The sequence below is a fragment of the Amblyomma maculatum genome, chromosome 4 (genome assembly GCF_055883805.1).
Source record: "Amblyomma maculatum isolate TAMU_Amacu chromosome 4, ASM5588380v1, whole genome shotgun sequence".
NCBI lineage: Eukaryota > Metazoa > Arthropoda > Arachnida > Ixodida > Ixodidae > Amblyomma > Amblyomma maculatum.
In genome coordinates, this window is record NC_139347.1 from 44435630 (window position 1) to 44455518 (window position 19889).

A 19889-nucleotide genomic window follows, 5' to 3' on the forward strand; every position below is an offset into this window, starting at 1 on the left:
GACTCGATTGCCGTGCCGCGCTGGAGGGCCTTTGTCTCAGCATAACGCGCCAGATAATTCTTAGCGACGATTATCCCCCTGTTTACCGAAGAGGAAGTAGGAAAAGGGCCCAAAAGAACCATGCCAACTTACTCAAATGGGTGTCAGTGCATTTCTACAGAATACAATAAACTGACTGGTGTCACAGGCGGTATTTTCCATCGGTGGATATTGTGGCACGTCCGCGCGTATTGTCGTACTGCAGCCGCAAGCTTTGACCAGACATAACACTTCTTGATCCGAGCCAGAGATCAAGCACACCCAAGGTGACCAATGGTGGGCTCGTCATGACATGCTTGCAAGATTTCTTCGCGGAGGGACTCTGGCACGACGAGGAAATAATTTCTTCCTGTTGGAGCGAAGTTGACCTTGTATAACATACTGTTTCACATACAGAATGATGACTGCGCTCTGGCGAATGGACGGGGTACCTCCGTAGTACGCACTTCCTGAAAATCGATGAGTTGTGCGAAAGCTGATTCGTCACGTTCCTGCTGTGAAGCAGTGAGCGCATCGATAGTTGTGATAAGGGAAAAGTCTGGTTCTTCATCTTCACGCGCAGCCTCGACAGGTGAACGGGACAAGCAGTAGACATCGTTGTGCTGGCGCCCAGACTTACAAATGACGGTCATGTCGAGCACCTGCAACTGTAAACTCCATCGTGCAAGACGTGCGGAGGGATCTCGCAATTTTGTTAACCAGTAGAGAGAGTAGGAGCTCACGACCCGAAAGTGCCAGCCATAAAGATAAGGTCGAAATTTCATCACCGCCCATGCAACCGAGAGATTCGTTTTCGGTAGAAGAATAATTGGGTTAAGTACGGGACAAAGTTAGGCTGTCGTATGCCGTGACTCACTAGGTGCCGTCCTGCCACTGGATGAGTATACAGCAGAGCAGAGGCTCGAAGTTGATGGCATTTGTGTGGACCAGAGTCTCGGCACAAGCATCGAAGTGGGCAAGCACATGTGTTTTTTGCAAGCGGTGCTGTAACTCGTCGAATGCATTTTGTTCTTCTTCTGTCCAGGTGGTGACATCATTTCGGGTGAGACGAGTGAAAAGTTTTCAGTGAATCTGCGGTAATATGCGCACATGACCGGAAAACGACGGGCTGTCCAGTTGCAGCGACGGTTGCAGTTTTCGCGGGATCAGGATGACCGCCTCGACAGCTGAGGATGTACCCCAAGAACAGGAGCTCTTCGTAACCAAAGTGACACTTTTCAGGTTTTAACGTGACACAGGCAGATCTTATAGCCCGTCTCTTAGTACAGTGGAAAGATGTTGGAGGTGTTCTTCGAACGTTGGCGAAAACACATTAACGTCGTCCAGGTAGACTAGACACAAGATCACATAAAACTACCTATCATTCGCTGAAATGTATGTAGTTGGAGTGGAGCCATATCCGAATGGTAAAAATTTGAATTCACAAAGTCCATCTGTAGTGACAAACGCTGTCTTCTCGCCAACTCGTTCATCGACTTCGATCTGCCAATAACCGCTCTTTAGATCAAGCGATGAAAAGTAGCCAGCGTGGTGTAGCCGGTTCAACGAGTCACCAGAGCCTGACAACGGGTAGACATTTTTTTTTTTTTTGTGACTTGATTAAAATTACGGTAGTCGACACAAAATCTTAAACTCCCGTCTTTCTTCTTAACGAGAACCACAGATGAAGCCCAGGGACCCCTCGATGGTTTTAAGACAACGTCATTAACCCCTTATCTACTTGTGGAGCGATGACTTCGCGTTCCCGCGGCGACACTCAGTAGGCTCCTGTCGGAGTGTTCGGATACATTCGTCGGTTATTACGCGGTGCTTGGGGAGGGGCGTCTGTTTGACCTCGGAGGCGGACGAGAAGCAGTATTGAAACCGACAGTAGCCAAACGGGTCTGTCCTTCAGAAAACAAATTTAGGCCACCTTCATTAGCACCGATATTAGCAATCGCGCGGGGAAATGTCGATCAAAACGGTTGTGAGCTGTCGCCAGGAGCCATTTTCAAAAATTATTTGTAAATTATAGGCGCCATACAAAGCTCTCAAATTTACTCTAATATTCAGAAGGACCATTTCTATGAATTTCTTGCATAAAATATCCCGCAAGAAGCAATGCAGGGGCCCTTTAAATTCAATCTTACCATTTTGTTTTTCATACTAAGGTCTTTTCTACGTTCTATGCGATATTTGTTTTTAATTTCGGTGATGGTTGACAGATATTTTTCATTCTGCTTTTACTTCAGCAGCCTTCTCTCGTGCGTCTCTGCCACTTACCTGTTTATTTCTTTTTCGCTACCGGTAAAACATAAAGTTACCATGATCTCCTGGATATCAGTTTGTATAGCTTTCAAGTCTACCTGAACATTTTTAATGTTTTACACGCTGGTCCTGCAAGCTATATACAAATATCATCTCTTTGTTCAGAACTTGCTTTTTTATTGCCTGGTTCTAAGGTACCCCAACCTAGCATCAAAAAGGCGGGCACTGCTCCCTGAATTACCGCACAATATTTCCTTCCGCACTTCACTCTTCCTCGCTCAGTAATGTCGAAATTATAATTTTGCTTCTATTTCTCGCCTTCAGTTAGCGGTTTCGGTTTTTGCTGATTTTCTTTTATATAGTTCGTGAAAGCTTCATTTTCTCTGTTGCGGCCTGTGTAGCCTGTCTTAAGCTATCTTTACCATGCAACCTTGCCGCCCTCCCCGATTTCTGCCCATACCTCCTAACCAGATTTCCTCCTCGGAGTGAAGCCGCTATTTAACCTCTGCCAATGATTAACGCACTGCCAGCTCGCTTCGTAAGGTGAGGCGGTTGGAACCGGCACCTTTTCTTTAATCTCAGCGTTCATATCTCCTTCAACTTAAATCTATCTGCAGGCTGTAATGGTAGTGGTCCAGTTAGAACCAGTAGACAGGCCCGGGCACCTTATTCTTTCTTTACGCGACCTTGGGCTCAGCAGTAACAGCAACTGCATTTCTTAGTCGAAGACAAGTAATCTTTTTAAAGCGTTGGCTAATAAACTGTGGCTTCGTCTCCATCGTTGTTGATTTTGCATTTTGCTTGCAAAAATCTCACCTTTTTGCATTTTCTGCGCCGACTAACGTTGATTGTAATTTCAGTTTAAATGTCTACCTAAAGACTTAAAAACTTACTTGAACCTTAAAAGGAATAATGGTGTACTGAGTGCTAGAGGTGCCCCATGAAATTAAGTGAGGCTTCATGAAATTCAGCGCTAAATATCCATAATCGGCAGTATATTCCCGTCATTTCCCGAAGCAGAATATTTTAGCAAAGATGAAATTGAGTCTGGACAATCCTCTAAGGCTCTGCCGACTGAGAGCAGAGATCGAATGCGTGTAAAAAGCGCCCACTTTTCATCGTATAGGCGTCTGAGCCTTTCAGACACACGTTGTACGGGAGGCATTGTTCTGCACACCTAACCAGGCATTCAAGGAGCTTATACAGCTTCTACTGAAGCTTCGTAGTCGGTGAAAACTTTATCGTGATCCTGTGTTCGTACCGTGGACGACTGCCCGACTGAACAGTCATTCTACATATTGGGCTACCTGAAAACTTCCTTATTCCGAGAAACACTGCAACAAGTAACCTGCTAATTCAAAGTGTCAGTTCTAAGCTTCGCGCGGCGACAAAACTTTATAAGTTGCGATATACATTTAAAGAGAAAGATACATTATTTATCGTCGCAAATGTTTTGCGACACCATAATGACTTACCTTCCCAGCTCATCTCTGAGTGTATACTCTGACTTGACATCCTGGTTCTTCTTTAATTTCACCTGCCTAGGCTCGAAGGGGGGCTCGGGCTCTGTGAAGTAAACCGAGAAAAGTCAAACGAGCCTGCCATGTTAAAAGGAGTTAGGGTGCTACAAACTCTTCACCCCTTAGGCTTACTTCGCGGCCGAATGCCTCAAGACCACTACTATCTTGCAGCTGACAAAAACAAGCAAGACAGTTAATAAAGTAATCAAGAACTGCGCTTATGCAAAGCAATTCTTTGAAATCTTACTCTAGATCAAGGCACTTTGGGATAGCTGCGACAGCTCAACACAACATAAGTGCTACAACCTAGCCTATTTTGAGGCTTAGCATATGCGCTTTGCTATAAATTATCTTAAGCCGCAGAACCGCATATTCAGAAAACAACCTACGTTTGTTTCGACAGTGGCTTGTCCCAAAACGATGCATTAACTACTTCCTCTGGAATTTTATTGTGAAAACAATGATAGAGGGAGCTATCGCTAGTACAAAGAAAATAAGACATATGGCAAAGACCGAGTTATTTTTCGCTCATGGTTGGAAAGCTTGGATAAATCGTGTACATTTCCAACGTCAATAAATTTAAAGGCAATCACTAATCTGACCAACACATCACGTCAACTGTGGTCATTTTGTTTACAACATAACACACAAAGCATTGGGAATTCGCTTTTCTTAATAGGCTTGCTGTACTGTTTTGTTTAAACTCTCTTTTACCGCCAAATATTTCGAAAACATATCTTAGTTTGTCACCAAAAAAATGCAAATACTACCATTCAACATACTTAAGCTTACCTTGGAAGATCCTTTCAGCAAGATGGCAAAGGGGAAAATAGGTAGATGATCACCAATGCATCAGTTCATTTTCTTTCACCAACAGCACGTAGCTGGATCATATTGCTTAAATGTTTCAATGACATTGACATCGTAAACCTACCAAACACACTGCTTTAAAGCTTCAGACCGTTTTTTTCTTCAGATGACATCACTGGTTCTTGAAATTACTCGCACACTTGAATGAAGCTGACATAAACAAACGAGCTGCTCTGCTTTAGTCTGTCAACAGCACCAGAGAACGAATAGGACATCACAAAAAAGTCTCTAGAGATAATTGTTTTAAACAATTGCATCATAAAGCTGAACACTTCTGTTAACGACAGCCCTGCACGATCTCAAAGTAATTATTTATATTTTGTAGGTTATGTTATATGTATGTACTGCACGTTTTATGTAGCATATCTACACATCATTTAGCATGCTACCGCCCAACTTGATGCAAAACGAGTAGACTTCCGCTCTAAGCAACCAACTTGAAAATATCTTTTGAAGAGTTGGAGAAGCGAGTCTTCTTAAACCGCAGGCATACAAACATATGTTGCAAGACCAGAAGGCGGAGGGTGCCTTTTTCTGCAAGTGGAAAGTTGACCTAGCGAGTTAAGCGTTGATTAAATACTTGTTTTCCACATGAATGTGTATTTCTTACTATCCATGGAACTATGTTACAATCCTACCAATTATGCGCCGCAAACTTAAGCCATTCTAACAACGTAAAGTTTGCACAGTTTCTGGTCACAGATTTCATCATAATCTGTAAGAGGTGCAGTTGCTCGTACTGCAAAAAAAAAAAAAAAAAAAAAAAAAAAAGACTTATTGAGCCCACTGTCTTGCACTGCTAAAGATATTATTTCTCGAAACCTGTATTTAAAGAAAGGGCCAAGAAATAAAAAAATTTAAACCCTTAAAAACTATCCTACTCCAGGTTACTAACACTTTAAATGCTTAAACTGAGTCAAAGGTGCCGAATAAATCTTTATCAGATCATGACTGCTCACCTTCGTCTGGGTCTGTCTCGTCGACATATATCATAGTAGGCTTGGCACTGCAAAGAAATAAAAAGACACCAGCCTCCTGAATTGTCGCACTTATTCAGAAAAATTTGTCATCTAAATCAAATTAATTTTTATTTTACATTATTACCAATATGCGCTTATTTTTCTCTTTGATGGATCTGTCTCGTTTAAATGCATTTATTTTTATTTTACTTGCACAGCTTTGGATCATGTTATTTATGCGCCTGCAAATCTTTCCTGCTCCCCACATCAGCGAACTCGTCTTCACTACTTCAGTACATCTTAAAATAGAATACACATCTCTCATCTAAAGCCTGGACCAAACTCGCGTCAGAGACAATACCAAATCAAATGCGAGACCGTGCAGAAAATTTAATTCATTCGGATTCTTCAAGCACCGCAGGTGTCACACTTTTAAAACCACGCGCACGATTGCCGGTAATGTCTTCTAGGCGAAAAATTACGTGTTTTTTGCTTTTCCTCAAGCATTATCATGCCTACACCGCTTATGCTTCACGACGGTTTTTATTTTTTTTTTCAGGCATTCGATCTCACTGTTACACATCGTGATCATTCTTATAAAGTGAAACATGTCACATGGTACAAATCCTTTTTTGGGAGGCCTCCTACCGCGCGTGATCATAGACTAGAATAATTCTATGCAATATCACTGGAGAGCCTGAAACAGCTGAATTTCGAAACCTAATGCGTACTTTTACTAATATTTAACAACGTCTTGTCTTGCGATGGCATGGCTTTTTCCTCTTCTTGAAATGAAGATGTTCCACATTTGGTGCTCGATGAAAAATTCGTGGACTTTCACTATAAGCCATTTGTGTTGAATGTTAGTAATTTAATGGTTGTTTTGCGCTTGTCTTTGTTTTTTTTATATTTAATATCAGCCTTCATTTTCAAAGTTTTCTTTGGATTGATTGCATTTCTATTCGTGTGGAAATTCTTGTGTTTGCTTTGTTTGCAGTTCTCCGCATGGATAGAAATAATATAATAATATTTTTGTTTTCTTTCTCTAGTCGTATGATGTGACTGCTTTTTTATCTCTAAGTACCCCCTTCTCCCCTAAATGGTACTCTCGAAAGAGCGTCCCGATTGGTACCAATTCAGTCACCTCACTTTCCACACCATCCTCCCGCAATGTGGCGGGCTTGGTTAGCCTTTTACCAACTGAAAGACAAGTTGGCCTTGGTGACGCCGGCCCAGGACATTGCGACGTATAACACTACGTTAAACAAAGTTGTTTCCTCCTCCTCATTTCATACAACCAAGCAAGGCATGTGGTTTCCACTTGTCACTACACTTATCTTTTCGTGAGCACCTTAATTACACTAGATATAATTATTTTGACAGTATGTAGTTAGCAGCGAAGGTATTCTTTTTTCTGTCAGTTACTCTGTGCACAAAACCCACTCATGCTAATTCAAAGTATTTAATGTTGACACGGTGCAATCCTTGCCTTAGCGTTTCGCTGATCACAATAAGTTTCACCTAAGGAATCAAAAACTAGAATAGCATAAACACTTTCAAGCAGCAGCATCTGTGCGAAAAGTCAGCGTCCTTTCTCCCAAAGCGGTCAGCCTAGTAGAAAGCATAACCACAATGATTCATCTATGATTTGATAATACCCGTATGATTAAAAGTGATGCAGAGATAAGATAGCGAAGTATCTTTGATTAGCTAATATCCATAAATAAATGCGAGTATTTTTGTAAAACCAAATCTTAAATATATTCTCATTTAACTATCATCAAATACCCTCAGCCATTGTTGTTATTAAAAATAAATAAGTACAAATTAAAAGAAAAGAAGCATGTGTTGCCTCAAAGCAATTAGGGGGACACTTAAGCTCCGCCTTGGTACGCATACCCATTAGAATACAGTTGTAAGACGTCGCTTGACGTGAAAGACCATGCAACTTGCACTGCTTGCTTGGTATTCCCCTGCTATCAGCTGCATTTGCTTATATATTATTCACTGGCTGTGTACTGCATTCCGCGCACAAACTCATCATGACGTGCAAAATAAATACGAATTGATGTAGGCACATCGGCAAGGCCCACTTTGGTAAAAGGGCCCTTGAAATGACTCATTCTAGCCATTCTTGGACATTTCAAGACGGTGACAGGCTTTGATTTTTATAGCTACCCTCATGGTTGGGGGGTGAGGTGTCTCGACTGCTGAACCAGAGAATTATACTCCAAACTTGGTGGCAGCTCCCACGTGTCGACGGAGACGAAGTAAAATATGAGCGCTCAATGAGCGGGCGCGCCCAGCAGGCCCACTGATGTCTTTGGGGAGGTTTACACGCGGAGATGTGCCGCCCAAATCGGCTGCAAGTGATTGCCAGGAACACTTTTCAAAAATTACTGGTAACTTATGGGCTCCACATGAAGCTTTCAAATTTGACTCGAATACTCACAAAGACGACCTCTATGGATACCTGCATTGTAAGTTTACAAGAAGCATTTCACGCTGCATCCTCCTCCCCCCCCCCCCCCCCCCCCCCTCCATCCCAGGCGACCGAATTCAATCCGCAGCCTTCCACTACAGTGGTGCTCCTAGTACAAGTGTATAGCTTAAGAGCGTTAAGCCCACCACAAGGTCCTCAACATGAATTCCCCGAAGGAGACCCATGGCTGATCAAGTAGCAGTAAATAACGAGATGCTCTAGAGGCCAAAATATACCCGTGCAGTATCGTTTATTTAAATAACTGCGAGTAACAGCCCTTTATGCAAGATTCAACAATGAAAGAAAGAAAGATAAAAAAGCGTCTTTTAAAAGAGTTTAGTTCAATTATCGCTAAGCTGGTGTAGGTGCAAAGTAACCGCGCAAGTTCATTCCGATTGCTTCTCGAACTGCGAATTTTCACCAGTCTCAGACAATGACAGGCGTAAATCTATTGACACTGTTAACGACACACGTTACTCTTAAGCATCCCTTGCCCCCATGCGTTGCACGAAGCTCTATATAGGTCAGGAATTCGGGTTGGATTTCGCCGATATTTGCAACATAAAATTTCGGAGGTGGCAAACATTTTGTAAATCACAAGCATTATGAATATCCTGAACATATCCTGTGTAAAAAACACACCTTAAATGACGACATACTAGAAAAAAGAAAACTAGTGCACATAGACCCAGCGATTAACCTGTCTGTCTTTTCTCAGTTGAACTAAAATGCAGGAGCCCTATTTAATCGGCGTGCACTCCTTTTGACAGCATCCACTAGTTACTGCGAAAAAAAAAAACTAATTTGTGTAACTCTACGGGAGAACTGTTCTCTAATGCCTATTTAAATCAAAGGATGCAAACAAAAATAAAAATTCCAGAGGCTTCTAGGGCAAGACTTGCACACACTGACAGCGCCCCTGGCTTCACTCCCTCTCACTCTAACACCTCGTCTCGGCCGGAAACGAACACTGGAGGATATGATCGCCTGCAGCAGAAGTAGCGAGTCTCCAACAGCGACAACGGATCGTTGTTTTCTCGGTGGGGGAGGGACGAGCGAAAAGAAGGGACAAAGCGTTCGGTCTTGCTGCAAAACACTGCTGATAAATGAGGAGTCGAGTCTTCTTGGACGCGTTCCCGCGGCGCCACGAGTTGTTGATGAGTTCCTTGCGCGCCCCTTCCCTTCTTCTCCTTCTTGGCCGACCAATCCCTCTTCCTCCTCTGCATTCTTTGTTTTCCCCCCTCTCCCCTTCGTGCACCAACCACACAGGAGGCTGAGGTGCCCCCGTTGTGAAATACGGAAGGCCACACCACAACCAAGCTCGCTCTCTCTATTGTTTACCGCAGCCTTAAAGACGAAAAACGTACGCGGCTGTGCGAAGTGATGCCGAGATGCCCATTGCGCAACCAAAAAGGCTTTGCAGGTGACGACACCAGGAACTCGAAAACAGGTTACATTGATGCCGCTGGCTATTTGAGGTATCTGCTAGCTTATCTTGTGAAATGTAGTTCAAGCACGTTAACTTGATATAGCTCAATAGTAGTGACAGCTACGTGAGGTTAAACATGGCATGCTTTTAGGAACTGTTCGGCAACGCATCTGCGCAGAGGGCATTTAAACCGCTGCCAGACAGGTTGTCGCGCCTGCTGCTTCTGTAGTCAAAGTTTCTGATTCCGTGAGTAGCTGACGGCCATCTCATTGACACACCTGATAAACTGCCAGCAGAATGCGACACACCTTTTCCAGCGTGGGAAACAGTTGAGTGTTTCGTGCTAAACGAGATATTAAAAACAACTGTCAAGTCGCTGCGTTCATCTACGCTATGCATTCTACTAGTGCGCTTCCAGCCATGAGCTCGTTCCTGACCACAGTCACTGAATGTGTTTTGACGCCTGCATGCTTTGGTTTTCGTCGTAACGTATTCTGAGTATTCTTCTACAGCCTTTCTTTAGTATGTGTATGTTTGGTAGGTCACAACGTAGTATTTTTTTAACTAAAAAGTGATAATTTATCTCACCCCACTACGATACCGTCTATGAGATTGTGCAAAAGTACACAATAAAGTTATCCAGTTTGATGCCTTTAAGGCCCCATGCGAGAACACTGGGATCTCTTCACAGCTAGACCGGCTATTTCACGTTTCCTGTTGGAATCAGTGTACATCGTGGAAACAGCGTTTTGAGTATTTTCACCAGCCGCCAGCTATAAGTCGCCCAGCATTCCTCCCCTCTCCCATCCGCTCCTTATTGAAGGTTACAAAAAAAGGAACAAAACACACCGTGCGAGATCAAGCCCGAAGCTCCGGAGACTTCAATCAACAAAAAAAACATAACGTCAAGAAGGCGTACAAAGAACAAAACAATTATGGCTGCAACGGTAAACTACTTTGGGGGTCAGAGGACAGGTTGGTGCGGTTAGGTAGATATCTCTGTTCTTTCTTCACAATTCTGACAGATAACTATAATACAGCTTCAATGGCAAATACTGCCAATCAACACGCTGTTATTGTGGCTCGGTCCTTAACAGTTCTTGACTATAGCACAACTCTGCGTGGATATTTTCCTGTGGCCGATATTGCAACCTGTAAATTAGTGTGAATACTAAAAACGCTGCATTACAAAGCGCAGCATCTCTGCATGGCAAATGACTTGATAACAATAGTATGTGACAGATTAGGAGGCAGAGGCTACTGCTAACGCAATTCGTGTTTGCTATTTCTTTGGATTCTATACGCCTCACAGTAAGCATACCGTATGTCGGGAGATACAGTTTAGAAGAGGCACCGGGCTAGTCGAATACCGAGACCCGATAGCTTGAAATTTGGTGTTCTAGCTGCTTCCCGTGGGCAACGGCCACAAAACATCATCAATGTCTGTGAACCCAAACTGCATCGATTACACTGCCAAATCTACACCATGGTTGCCCGGTAGAGCATCTGAAGGCTATGAATTTATGAAAAAGAAGCATGCTGAAAAACTGTGATACCAAGAAAATTGTGAAAGCTGTTGAGGGCTGCCGCACTTATTCGGTGCGAATAAGGAAATTTAATCTTGGGAACAAGCCCAAATGCGGCACCAACTATTCACTGAATAATATGCTGTGAAATAGAAAGTACGTTGACGATTGGTTCCGCGGCAACCTAATAACTGAAGTTGAGAGTTTATTTTGCCCAGTGAGTAATTGAACCAAATTCTGTGCAATGCGCGTTAGAAGTACTGGGAACTGAGGGCAATTCGCATTTTTGCCAGGTATGCTGAAAATCTGCATAGCCATACAGAAGCTATACTATCGCATCGAGCAATAAAATGTAATATAATCGCACGTCATCAGTGCGGGAGCTCGTCCGTATGAACGTGCCAGTGTACGCCTCTGCATCCATGTGTGTATGCTCGACGCCCGCGCACGTGCGTTTTTCCTGAAGACATCTGTCACGTACATTTGACCTTTTTAAATCAATCAGATATTAAACTCTTCTGAGCGCACTATTCAGTCGGCAGCCACCTCAGGTTGCACCTGTCTCGGATGTTCTTCACGCCGTCCTGACAAGCCCAAATTGTCTACGGGTGGCAGTGCACTTTATTCTAACGAAAAACAAAATCCTATACTCGATCAACAAGCAAAATTGCCATCATACCCAAAAAGTGGTCCACGTATCAACAAATCGCAGGCTAGCCTCCTATCAAAATCGCTTGTTGCGTATAACGTGCTTAATAGTCCGCAACCCCACTTTTATTGTCTGCTGTGGCACGGAATGAACGGCAGGAGCAGTTGCAGTCTAGTAGCCAACCGGGCGAAAATGAACAACAGGATGTATGGGGACAACGGAACGAAAGAAAAACCGCAAGCAGCAGGGGAATAAAAATAATGACCGATGTGAAGTGTTGTGTACGCTTTCACTTCCCTTTGCTAGTTGTTCAACTTCTCAAGAACATATCTTGTAAACCAGTTCATTGATCTGCTCTCGTAACCATTCGCCGCTTACGGAAGGTGGGACTTTAATCTCGGGACAAATATTCTGACTGCATACGGCTGAAAGCGGAAACGCTCCAGAATGCGAGCTAGCGTGCTTGTATCGGCATCCGAGAGCTCTGAAAGTTTGATTCTAATTCCGCCTTCCCACCTCAAGTGAGCAACCTGAGTTGGAAGCTCCTTCCAACTTTCTGATGTCATGTGGTCTCGTTAAGCAGCACAAACTATCGAATAATCAGTGTGCGGCCCTGCCAGCCGCCAGCTATTACCTGCCAAATTCATGCACTTGGTATTTACTTCACAACGCCGACGCCGACATCGACTCCGACGTCGGATTTTCACAGTAACAACATATTTAAAGGTATCGCATTACAATATCCACTTAGTGTTGTATACGAACTGTACCTAGCGTCCATATTATTCGTTTGCGCCAGTGGCTTGACACTAAGCAAAAACCTGAAAGCCCTGGTCTACCTATCTGAAGAGTTCGAGCACAATAAAGACTACCGTTCGGGTGGCCTCCTCCAACGAGCAGCTTTCCCCTCCGCACAAAAGCAGGGATTACTCACCAAGACCAACTTCGTTCACTGCAAGAGTGCCTAACGACAAAGCTCACCCTTGTACTGGGCTCAGCTCCGGAAGTTATTCAAATATCCTTCCTCTTCAGCAGTGAAACAACGCGCGATCGTTCATGACTGGTTTATGCCTCGGCGGTGTGTTTGACGCGAGGCAAAACAAGCACCCACCACGCCAATATACACTAATGCCTAGAAAGTGGGTCGTCCGCTCAATCAAGCGGACACGCCGTTCAAGTTCCTAAACGTGCCACGATTGCCTAACGTCTGGGTACGGGCTATGGGTCGAACAGGACCGATTCCTTTAGCCGAGAAAATATAGGTACAGAAATGCGGGGGCGCATAGGTGACGGGGGCCCTATATTGCATCTGCACAATGCTCAATTGAGTAGCAGCACAGCTACAAGATTACCTAAATAAAACAAAAGATAAGTCATGTATATTGACGGAACAACTGAAGACAAAGCAGGACAGTGACTTGCAGGCGCGTTGAGTGACGTCATGAGGTCACATGACGTAGCCAATTTGCAGGCACTGCCACCTTGAGTTTCTATTTGAGACGGGAGGCTGAAAGGAGAATCGGACCCGCCGGGACTTTTGGACTTCGATTCAGACGCGTTACTCCTAGACCAAGCCGGCATGTTCATATAGCGTGCTTAAGATGGGGCTTCATATTTTTATCGGGTGACCTTCGACAAAGCGTGGTAACTTACAAATTTATGCTAGTACGTGCGACGTACCAAAGGCACAAATGAAGGTATTAATGATTAAACTAGCAGCATGTACGGGAACCAGGATCTTCAAGGGGAGCCGCATATGTTAACCGTTAATGCTGCCGGGTCATACTCGTAAAAGCGAAGCTTGAGTGGCAGAAATGTCCAATCCCAAACGGGTCTGTGTCAACCTACCGAAACACCTGCGTAGATCTCGTCTTGCACAACAAAGGAGCAAGCAAAGATATTAGATGCTTTAGTGTCCACTTCTCCGACTGCAAGGCTATGTCACTTTGCATAGGCGATAACATTATCGTGTAACAGGAAGTGAAGTAAAGCTCCCGCCTATAAGTAGCCTAAATCACATTGAGCGTCTATGAATCTCTTTGTCTTTTTCTAGCTTACCATAACTCTATTTTCAGCGATACTGCGTCTCTGTTATTATAAAGCAGCATCAAATCGGTACAGGCCAAATTCAACTTGTCCTCAGGGTCCCATTAAAGTTTACGGCGCATATAATGTCACGCGTAGTGTAAGCCGTACTTCTGCATAATCGCGCAGGTAAGCAGATAGCTTACCCTTGTTATAATATGTGCTTTAGAGAATAAGAGGAAGATAAATGGTCGTCAATAAAAGCACGAACACTAGTACAGACACTACACAATGCATGGACGGCTTTGTGAGGTTGGTGGGAATGCATTTGTGCAGTGTTTCTGCGTTCACCTGAAACAATGCGGTACTTGTGGCGATAGAACGCGTGTAGGGTTGACTGTTGCTGCACAAACGGCCGAGCGTTCCTAACGAGCGGTGTCGTGAACTATTCGCGAGAAACTTATTCGTAGCCTCGATATGGTATATATACACTGGAAGCACGTGCCAGACTAACCAATAGTAAAAACCAATAGTAAAAACAAAAATCCCTGACCTGAAGTAAAGACATTTTTTGCACACTCCCTCTGAGCATGATAAACTCTGGCAGTCACTTCAAGAGCAAATTCTACCCGTTGCGTCAGTAAATGTTTTCTCGGACAAAATTAGGCCACGAGCATGGTGATTTATACAGTCAAGAAGTGCCACTGAAGTTCAGTGCTTGGAAAGTGGAATATGTTTGTTTTATCTAGATAAGCAAATAAACTGTGGACTGGGAAAGGTGACGGCAACATTGGACTTTATGTCCTGACTTTTTTTATTTTTTAAACTTAATTCTCTGTTGACAAGCAAAAGCGCCTAGTATTCAGGCTAAGGTAAGCAGGGCTTTCGACCCACTCACTCTTCTGCAGGCATCCCTCCAGAATTTTAACTGCCACAAGGAAACATAAAACTCGCGTTCTGTAATCGTGTTCAAAACTTTTCCGTGAACTTTGGCTTTCATCTCTAACCAGCAGTGTACGATGGTGACGACTAGTATACGAGCTATAACGGTTTAACACTTGTTATTTCAGAAAAAAAAAAGACATATAATAACTGGTATTATGAACACTCTCGGGACCATACCTACAAAGCCAATCAGCGAACAGACCCGATAAGCATTAATATAAAACCAACACCAGAACGTGTGTCTTGTAAATTGAATGTTTAAGAGCCAATCGAAAAGTATGTTTCTTCAATTGTGAGGTTATAGTGCCTTGTGAAGAATTTAAAACTGAAACTAGAAAATAGATACAAGAAAAAAAAATACAGAAGAAATACACTGGAGGTCCAGTTGTTATATCAAATTTTTTAACAGTAAGTATGTAAAAAGAAAGGAAAACATGAGCGAGGATGTGTAGTCGAAGCAGGCAAAACACGCAACCCCGGTTTTTAATTGCGAGTAATTTTATGCGCATGCTCGCGTTTCTCTCTACATGCACCCTCTATGAAAATTTGAACAAACAGTGGGTAATATTATTTCTGGACGTTTTCTTTGCCCTTTTTTGCTTATTTCCTGTGCTAGCATTCTTGCTAGCAACTTCACCACATCACATGCGATCTAATTTAGCCCGGCAATTTTCTTTCCTGATCTACTGTCTGTAAGCGTGTTCTCCCTCGCTCGTAAACTGCCGCTGACGTTATTTAGTTTAATAACGTAACCAACTTTATAAATAAATGAAAGCTATCCTTATAAGCAATAAAATAAAAAGTTCCACATATTTCAATGACCCTGGCCTGTACAGAGGTAAAATATTCAACATTATCGCAAAAGAAATACAAAAATAAATAAGGAAGCCCCAAGATCTTGGCGCCCGTAGAGGAGCTATTAGACAACTGGGTAATGCCTGCAACTAGCCTGAGCAATAAAATTTGAAGCCTTACGTAATCGTTTAGTGCGAAATACTAAATTGTCTTCGGTAGATTAAGAGATCGGCAATTGCTTTATTAATGGTTGTAAGCCGAATTTATGCTCATCAGGCGAGACGGCGCATTGATAAATTGGAGCTAAGGACGCGAAACGCCTTCGACGCGAGAGGGCGAAAAAGGCCACATCGTTCGAACTCAATTCGGTGCCCTTGAAAAACAAACGCGTGTCCTTTAAGACAATCACTGCGCAAAAAAAAAAAAAGAAAAAAAAAGAAAAAAAAATAAAACGACAGAGAAAGTAGCTCTTGACGATGGCAGATCTGGGCTCCATACGCAATCCGACACCAATTAACCTTTACATTAAGCCATCTTTGTGTCCATGTGATTGAGCCACTTTGTGGTTCGGTGAGTGGGGCGCTAGATAAGTATTGCAAGCACGAGGGCAGTCACTGACAATGCTGGAATGAAAGAAATTCTCGGCTTCGTTTCGCTGCCCTCTAGCAGAGCAGCTGACTTAAATTTTAGATGACTGGAAAAATAGCGCGACGTAGGAAAGTCGGAGAAATCATTTATGACTAAGGACTACTTTTTTCACGGAGCAATAAACGCTTTGTCCCGCATCCAAAAGTAGTAATAATAGACACAGACCATCCGCACTGGCGACCAATCGACTGGTGGCCCCATTTCCTGCGGCATGGTCGTTTGGAAAAGAGAGAAAAGTGATTGTTCTGAAATCACCTTCAAATGTTTAAAATGTGGAGAAACTTCAACCGTTGAAAAGAAGGCCGGTTTGAATTCTCAATGAAATCATTGAAGTTTCCAAAATTGAGTTACAACTGCTACGTAGCTATAAAGAATTTGAGAAGCCTTCACTTGTTTCGTTGCGTTAGCACTAGAAGGTTCACTCCGCCATTCAGCAATTTTTTTATGTCCGAAACCTACAGGTTCGTGTAGCAGCACCTCTCTTGAGACAATCTTGTATCTGCGTCTGCGATATTTCAGGCGTCATGATATTTCACTTTAAGGCCGAGATTTAAAAAGCTACCAACATTAGCAGTACTGTTGCGATGCAAATCTAAAACAACTGGGAACCTTGGATCTCGATTATGAGACGCTATTCCTTGGCCGTGCTGGCGTATTCATACGACTTGGTTACAGCAGGGCTTTATATTTATTCCTGGTGGCCTTTCACACATTGTGGACGACTGCAACGACCGATATGAATTAGCATGGGAGACATAAAATCGAACTGAAAACCGATTTTCTAGAGAGCCTAATTGGCATTTGGTCCATCAAAGCTATACTAGCCATCCTTATTTGTAGTCTGTGAAGAAAGCAACAATTTTAAAACAAAATCTACGAATTGAATACACTCAGTATAAAGCGCATATTTAACCCTGTGTCAGCTCCATGATTGTTTCAGATGTCATGCGCAATAAGTACAAGATGAGCCGCACAATTGTCTAGCTGGGGACCAAAGGAACTAGTACACGTAGAAGTTACTCATAAATCATGCCGATTAATCAGCGAGATTTGAGGCTTTCCAATTATCCTACTAATGTCGAATTACATGGAATTCACGCGCTTCTTTTCGATCGCAACAAAACACAGCCATAAGACTAAGGTTAACCAAAGATTCTCCTTAGTTTAGGTCTCTTCCTTACCACTTCATGCCATCTTTCACGTAGTGGCTGACACTTACACCCAGAGTTGAGCATTTACGGTGCCTTTCCCTTTCTCATAACATCATCTAACAAAACTTGCATTGCATACTGGAGATTAACGCGATGAGACAGTAAATGCAGTTTATCGCAAACGACTCCGAGTTATCGCTAGTAATGCACATGCCAACTAATGTTCAAAAGAGAGCAGGCATCCCACCAAGCAAAGCATAATGACAGCATAATCGTCGGCTTTAAGAGAACGCTACCGGCACACATTTTACCGGGTAACTCAGAGCGAGTGCGCGCCAGCGGCCGAGCGATTGTCAACAAGAGACGAGACATGAGCAGCTCACGTTGGATGCTGGCACAACGACAACTACGAAGGCGAGGAGCGGCGACGACTGCACCGAAGTTCTCGGCGAAGTTCTTTCGCCAGCGTGCGTATCCAGAACGGCGACAGCAATCACGCTTCTTCACAGGCGCACGGAGAGCGACACGTCCAACAGCGAGCTGCGAATCCCAAGCGTCCCGCGGTGCGTCCACACAGAAGCGCGCGAACCTTCTCGAGGCTCCCTCTTTCCTCGACGAACCGCGAACGCCAAGTTACTGCGATCATCGACGGAGGGCGCCACTGAAAACTTATAAGCGCTTAGTGCGCCACACTGGTGCAGCAGGCCATCATTTCTCACATTTGGTTCCTGCTTTTTTTGTTTTCTTTATTATACACAGTAAATTCCGCAGTTTTTGACTAAAGACGCCAAGTGTCTACTCGACATGCTTTGGCTTTGTTTTGTGAAGAAGTACAAAGAATAGGCCTTCACTCTTGCGTTTTCTCGGATTGAACGATTGCAAGCCATGTTTTTATTATCTCTTTTACAGTTTCTGAGTCTCTGGTTTCATATTATGCTTTATGCAAGAGTTTTGCACCCTTTCGTACTAACGTGTAATCACCGAAAAAATCAGCGGCAGTGTTCAGGCTTCTCCGCAATGGGCAGCAGCGCTTAGTGAGGCTGATATGCTCCCAGGGTCCTTTACAAAGCGTAATTTTTTTCGGAGGAAATAAATCAACGCCACCGAAATTAAATGCTGAGAATCATTCTTTCGCTGCAATATACGACACACAAAAGATGCGGACGAAGCCATCTAAAGTCTAAAGCGCCAAAAACAATGAACCATTTTGTCTAGTTTCTCTGCACGCATTCAGTTTATGAGGAGAAGCATGAAAGCTATCGCGACTTTAAACAGTGTCCACTTAGCCACTTTCAATGCTAGCGTAAAACAGCTTTGCATACTCCATCTACATGCTTCATATATCCTACAAACTTTATACATCACCAAACTTCAAAGATTACGGTTCTCAATAAAGAGAAAAGCTAAGCAATCGCCGTTTTTACATGCTATTCGTAAGATCAACAAAACCAATGCTGTAGTTTACTGCACTATATCGACGACACAGCGTCATGCGAACGGTTGAATGTGGTATTAATCTAAGATTAAAAGAATACAAATTCATTATTCTCCTCACTTGCATAATAGGTCAGCAATAGTTACAGGTATTATGTCCAAAAAGCTTAGTATATTACTGATATTATTTTCTGGTATAGCCTGACATTTTTCTTTTGAGCATTACTTCGCTAACCTCAAAAAGGCGACCACACCATGTTTTGCGCAACATAGCAATGGCCACACAGCAGCTTTAATTAATGGTTTCGGGAACAAAACTCAGCGGTTTTTCGAGAAGCAAATGGAAATACGAAAGCAGCGGCAACCCTCACACAGCGAAATGCGAAAGTGAAATAGCGTGAACAGACATCGGCGAAAATGCTTATTTACGCCGCGGTGGTGACGTAGTGGTTAAGATCGCTGACTGCCGGATCGGGGTATATGAGTTTGAACCCGACCGCCGGCGGCAGCGTTTCGATGGAAGCCAACTACAAGGGCGTCCGTGTGCTGTACGACTTCAGTGTACGTTTAATATATCCAAGGTTTCACGAGCCCTCCACTGTGGTATCTTTCATAATGGGAGTTTGTTTGAGACGTTGATTCCTATAAGCCAACCTACCAACCGAAGCGTATTTTACCATCTGATATATGACCCGATTTGGTACTCGTCATTGTATGCGCATTATTTTATGCCAAAGGCGATATCGCAGCGCTAACTATTCTTGTTATTTAAATTATTCAGCATATGTGAAGTAGATTTACCAAATTGCGACATTTCTCGCCTTTCTTCAATTTTACTGGCGAAAAAAATCTGGCCGGCGAAGGCCCTACGAGTGCTTATTACCCTTATACGCCCCAAATAATGGATGCACCTCTTTGAAAACGCATGATGGTGGTAATACCCTCCATGAAATGCAATACAATACCTCAGGTTAATAACGGTACACTGAAAGCAAGTCCATAGAATTGCTATTCTCGGCAAGAATTAATTCTAGGACCTCTCTGCCTATGCTGACGTTTGTCAGGAAAAAGCAATATCGCCAAGAGCCCTGTACTTTAATAAATTCCCGCCAGTCGATACCAAACCGTGACGTCTTTATCGAAATGGCCGGGTTGCCGCTATCTTGAAGT

The 19889-nt window shown here is 43.3% G+C and overlaps 1 protein-coding gene across 1 annotated transcript in view; it reads right to left on the reverse strand.

The window, feature by feature from the left end:
* Nucleotides 1-17887, reverse strand: part of LOC146190881 (myosin light chain kinase, smooth muscle-like) — a 42441-nt gene extending 24554 nt beyond the window's left edge. Inside the window, exons 1-3 of the mRNA XM_084601261.1 lie at nt 17669-17887; nt 5636-5682; nt 3762-3852 (exon numbers count right to left, since the gene is read on the reverse strand). Of these exons, the coding sequence (XP_084457387.1) occupies nt 3762-3852; nt 5636-5669 (125 nt within the window). The 5' untranslated portion in view covers nt 5670-5682; nt 17669-17887. The remainder of the gene's footprint in view (nt 1-3761; nt 3853-5635; nt 5683-17668) is intronic.
* Between the last annotated feature and the right edge of the window lie 2002 nt (nt 17888-19889).